The sequence below is a fragment of the Phalaenopsis equestris genome, unplaced genomic scaffold, assembly GCF_001263595.1.
Source record: "Phalaenopsis equestris unplaced genomic scaffold, ASM126359v1 Scaffold231556, whole genome shotgun sequence".
In the NCBI taxonomy this organism is placed as follows: Eukaryota; Viridiplantae; Streptophyta; class Magnoliopsida; order Asparagales; family Orchidaceae; genus Phalaenopsis; species Phalaenopsis equestris.
The window spans coordinates 101,511-107,357 of NW_018249526.1; the positions used below are offsets into that span (position 1 = coordinate 101,511).

A 5,847-nucleotide genomic window follows, 5' to 3' on the forward strand; every position below is an offset into this window, starting at 1 on the left:
AACATAGCTTCCAAACCTAGCTAAAGGCTATGACATGACTAAAACAAAAATGAAGTCAATATTGCTTCTTCAATCCTACACCTGATTTAAGAATGAGTAGTTATAAACTTCACGATATGTCTAAGGGCCATGAAGCTCCAATAATGCAAGATATATGAAAGGGTTTATGTATTCAAGTTGCCTCATCATTGCAAAGAGGCTATTTTAGTCGACGACCTTCAATCAAAATGAATTGAACCAAAAATGTGAATTTTGGTTCACAAAACTAAAATCTGAAAAAGAGAATAAAATGCATACTAAGTGTGTCCTTATGTTTTTACCTTATGATTAGTTTTTTTAAGTTCACTATTTGTGCAAACTAGACAAGAATTAGTATAAAATGTTGTATACAACATGTCATTCTTCATACAAGTTTTGAGGATAAGTATGGCACAATCTCCAGATGTTTGCGCCACCAAATGATTCAAAACATTACAAAAAAAGATTTATGGTTCAACTTGAGCTACAAAATTTTTTCTGACACTTTTCTAAAGTCTAAGAGCTTATGCGAGATTTCAATATGTAGGATGATGAGATTAATGTAACAAGAACATTCCATGGTCATCAATTGTATAGGAGAGGATTTTTTTCTACTAAACTATAGAAATAACTAAACAGCCGGATGTTATTACATGCCATATTATTGAAACATGGAAACATATGTTTGGATTGAGTATCAAAATAGACTAAACCCTAAGCAACCAATAGATCATTGCTCATGCTTCCAATTAAAAGCACACAATACCCAACTATGTCAAGTTAGAACATTCCCAATGCAACGGTTAGCCTTTTCAAAATTAGATAGACATGCTCGGAGCCCTGTAGGATCATGTTGATGTAATAGACAGAGAACTACATCCTTAGCTACTCTCCTACTAAAACCGAACTAATGGCTTCAAAGCTAACCCCGAGGTACAAGAACTGTTCTTCATTCAACTTCGAGGTTTGAAATAATGGAGATGATGCAAGGAAACTCTTCAACTGCTGAAAAGCTTGCTCTTCTTTGGTCATCTATAAAAAATTATTAGCATTCCTTAGAATCTTGAAGAAAGCTGCGCACTTTTCTTTGGATCTAAAAATGAAGTGAAATTAGACCTGCAATGTCCTGTTAGTTTATGGAGCTCTTTGGTGTTGCGAGACGACGACATGTTCACAAGCTCTTGAACCTTCAAAGGATTAGCTCTGATCCATTCGAGTGTTAGCAGATACTCTAGGAACTATCCTATTTTAGCCCCGAATGTGTACTTAAATGGGTTCAATCTTATATTATATTTTCTTAGTATTTTGAAACTTTTTTAAGTTATTTATGTGTTGTCCAACAAATTTACTCTTGATCAGTGTGTCATTAACATAGACTTCAATATTATTTCATTTTGGGATGACAAATATTACATCAATCATTCTCTAGTATGTGGCACCTGCGTTCTTGAACTCGAGACATTAAATATAACAGAAAACTCCCTTTCATGATGATGAACACGGTATTCTCAGTATCCACAGGATGCATTTTTATTTGGTAATGCGCAAAAAAAACATCCAAGAAGCTCACGCCCGAGTAACCAACAATCAAATCTATGAGTGCATCGATCAATAGTATGGGGTAGTTGTCCTCAAGTATGATATGTTAAGGCTAGTGAAGTCGACACATGTTCACCATTTGCCATTCGGCTTCAGAACCATCACCACGTTCACTATCTAATATGAGCACTACACTTCGTTGACGTAGCCTACCTCTAGCAGCCTTAGCACTTCTTCTAAAATCATTTCTGCTAATGTGAGTATCATCGACCTCGTCTTCTATTTGATGGGTTAAACTTTCATGTCGATGTTAAGCTGGTGATTGGTGACAACAACAGTGACTCCTAGCATATCCTGAGTCGACTAGCGAACACATCATGATATTCCCAGAGTGAGATAATGTAATAATCCCTACGACCTGCATCAAAAGCCATACTTTATCGAAACAATTTATTGGCTTCTCTGACAAGGATCTCTTTGAACACTTAGCTTATCTCCATGCCACTTCCTCATTGGACGTCCAGCTCAAAGCTCTCCCAATACATGTTGCTTACCGTCCATAGGTAGCAATTGCGTGACTGTTCTAGGTTGCCACTGATAGTGATCACTCCACTTTCTTCTAAAAAATTTACGGTTATATAGTATGTCGTGATGACAACCTTGCAAATGTTGAGGGAACAACTGAATATGACATTATAAGTTGCTAGTGAGTCGAATATGATAAAGTTGAACAACAACAACAAAGCCTTAAACGGACTGCATGGGGTCGGCTGCATGAATCCTTTTTCTCCATTGCGTCCTATTTAGTGTCATATTTTCATTTAATTTTAATAAATTAAGATAATTTTTTATACAATAAGCCCAAGTCTACCTACGTCTACCTATGCCTTTCTTGACATAAGTCGAATCTAAAACATCTACTCTCCTAATCCGATAATCAGATGGTCGGTGTTTAATATGACCAAACCATCTAAAACGATTCTCTCTAATTTTGCCCGTTACTGGAGCAACACCAAGCCTATCACGGAGATATTCATTTCGCATTTTTGTCTCTAAGGGTAAAGCCTCTTATCCACCTAATCATTCTCATCACGGAAACACTTAACTTAGTATTATGTTTCTCTTTTAAAGGCCAATATTCAGCGCTATAGAGCATTGCAGGTCTCACCACCATCTAATAAAATTTTCCTTCAGTCTAAGTGGTACTTTTCTATCACACAAAAAGCCCGAAGCGTTCCTCCACTTCCACCAACCAACTTGAATTCTACTATTAACATCCTCATCTATATCACCATCGCTTTGAACAACAGGCCCGAGGTATCTAAATCATTCACACCTTTTAATAATTTGATCACCCAAAGTTACACTTCTGTCACTAGAGCTACTACTACTAAAATTCATTCCATGTATTCAGTTTTAGTTCTACTCAAATGAAGGCCTTTAGAGTCCAATGTAGATATCCATAATTCAAGTTTTTCCTGGACATTTTCTCTCATCTTATACACGAAAAGGATGTCATCAGCAAAAAACCTACACCAAGGTATATCCTCCGGTAAATGTCCAGTAAGACCATCCATAATAAAGCAAAACGATATGGACTTAAAGCCAATCCCTGATGTAATCCAACAGAAATAGGAAAATAATTGGTCAGTCCTCCTCAGTTCGAACACAAGTAATAGCTCTAGCATACATATCTTTAATGACTTAAATATAAGTTATATCAACACCTTTCTTCTCAATGACTCTCCAAAGGATATCTCTTGGAACCTTATCATAAGCCTTTTCTAAATCAATAAAAATCAAATGTAGATCCTCCTTATTATCTTTGAATATGATATAGTTGATCATGGTAGTGAATTTTTATCGTCCTCGCCCCAAGTGATATGCAGAGTAAGGATTTCTCAAATCACACCCAAGGAATAGAGTGTCAAGAAGGAGAGAGAACATGGGAAGAAAACTAAGCAAGATGAGAAACACCGAAGAAGGTTTTTTTGTGGCTCCAAGGAGTAGAAAATTAGAATCCGATTTATATTTAATACCCCTATTGATAAGGATTGGTTTCCACAAAATGATATGTTTAGGCATATCTCATCCCTAGACCTCTGGACCCATGGATGACTTTAATAATCATATTCCAACTAAAGTTGGAGTCATGGAGAGGTCTTCCCATGCTAAAATCTTTTACTGAGCGAGAAAACCCTTTGCCTTCGTTGGTCCACGTACTCGGCCTCTTGAATTTGGCCTATAGTGATTTAACTGATGCTCAGGTTGATCCTGTGTAGTCCACTTCTGGATTCACCCGCTCGGACATATTTTACTAGTAGCCAGGCTATAGCTACTTGATCTCTAATGATCTAAGTGGCCTCTTTTTGGTCATACAAAAGCTACACTTGCTGGTATAATAAGTCCCACCAATCCTTACAGAAACGATGAAAATCAAGTTCCTAAATGTAGTATTATTGTTTATCCTTTTCTCTTCCCCTTTTTTTATATTGCTCTTTTTTTTATATCATCTTCCAAGTGATTATGATCCTGGGTGATAAAACAAAACTCAAAGAGAAACCCTCAAAATCACGATGCAATGAAAGAGGCTTCCAAATTTTATTGTAGCGGTATAAAAAAACAGACATAAAATAACATGCAAATAAACTTACAGATATATCCGCCCATACTGGCTCGGGAATCAGCAGCGACAATGACACCTTCCTTAAAAATGAATGCAAGCGTGGTCGTTCCCTTTGCCGGCTTCACCATCTGTACAGCCTTTTTCTGAAATGCATCAAACTGCATGGAAAGAAAAAAAATGAGAGAATCAATAATAATGATTATTCTATTCAAAAAGAGGCACAAAACTAATGCTGCCGAGCAATCCAACAACGCAGTAACTCACATCAGGGCAGCTGGGAAGTTCGAAAGAAGGGGATCCAGATATGTCGCAGCGGAAATCGTCGAGCGAACGGCAGTGGGGAACGAAAGGTTGGAGGCCGCTAGTATCGAGCTTCATCGGAATTTAGAGAAAAAATGAACAGAAACAAACAGTTGAAGAAGGTAGAAGACGAACGGGCAACTGCGGTCTGTCGAGGAAAAAAAAACAATGCTTGGGAAGGAAGAAATGATGTTTTCGTTTGTATTTATAGAATGTAAAGATCCATGGATCGATTCGATTAATTTCCAATTCATTACTCCAATTCATTAGTAATGTATAATCGGTGTGTTAGTGTGGAAAAATTATTAGGTCCGACGACCGCATGTTCTCTGCATGCGGTAGCGAATGAAAAATTAACATGTGTAATGGTGGGCCCCCAGCGAAGATAAATAAGCAGAATGTGTGACCCGACCAGAACTCCGCCCAATAACCGGAAAAAGCGTATATTTGTGCTTATTGAATCCCGCCAAATCTAACATTTGGACATTTTCGATCCCGCCAAAGATTATTAGTGTCTTATGGATGTAGATTTTTTTTATTTTCTCGTCTGTTAGTAGTCGACAAGTAGGGCAGAGCTCGTCTGTTAGTATTCGACGAGTAGGGCAGAGTTCTTATTCCGTTCCGAGACCACATTAAATGGATTTCTCATTCGACCAAGAAATGTTGATGGAATCTGAGAATGATGGCGATCAGCTTGGATCATTAGCTGCGTCCGGAAGTATTCCTCAGGTAGAGTTCTTTCTTATGTTATGTGTGTTGCGATTAATGGCTTCCAAATGATAGTATTGCTGGGCTCGGATGGTTTGATTACTATATTATTTGATTGCTAAGTTAATTTGTAAGTGTTATCATTATGTGTAAGTTGTCGTAATGGTATTATCTTTCTGGTATTATTGTGGTTGATATTGTTTTTTTTTTATCATTTGGGTCTTATTTAGGTTTTATCATGGGTTTATTATGGTGTTATTATGATTGTATTATGGTAGTATTGATGAACTATAGGCTTTCAAGAGTGTGTGTTTGTTATTATGGTATTATTATTGTAGTATTATGGTTGTATTACATATGATGGTGTTATTTATTGTTGTATCTAATTAGTGTTTTTAACAGCGTTATGTTAAAGTGTTATTTTGGTGTTATCATTGTTTTATTATGCTAGTATTTTTGTATTTTTATTTTTGAAGTATACTTTTGTGTTATTATGGTATTATTGTTGTGGTATTATGATTGTATTATGTATTATGTTGTTATTGATTTATAATTTCGTACCAGCATGATTGTATTTACTAATTGGTTACGTTGAAGTGTTCTTTTGTCAATCTAATGGTGGAATGTTTGAAAGTTGCAGCTCCCCGAGCCTTTAA

The 5,847-nt window shown here is 36.5% G+C and overlaps 1 protein-coding gene across 1 annotated transcript in view; it reads right to left on the reverse strand.

Moving 5' to 3' along the window:
• The window catches only part of LOC110038137 (proteasome subunit beta type-5-like), a 23,857-nt gene extending 19,209 nt beyond the window's left edge, over nt 1-4,648 (reverse strand). The window contains exons 1-2 of the mRNA XM_020742908.1: nt 4,448-4,648; nt 4,212-4,341 (exon numbers count right to left, since the gene is read on the reverse strand). Coding sequence (XP_020598567.1) covers nt 4,212-4,341; nt 4,448-4,561 — 244 coding nt within the window. The 5' untranslated portion in view covers nt 4,562-4,648. The remainder of the gene's footprint in view (nt 1-4,211; nt 4,342-4,447) is intronic.
• Between the last annotated feature and the right edge of the window lie 1,199 nt (nt 4,649-5,847).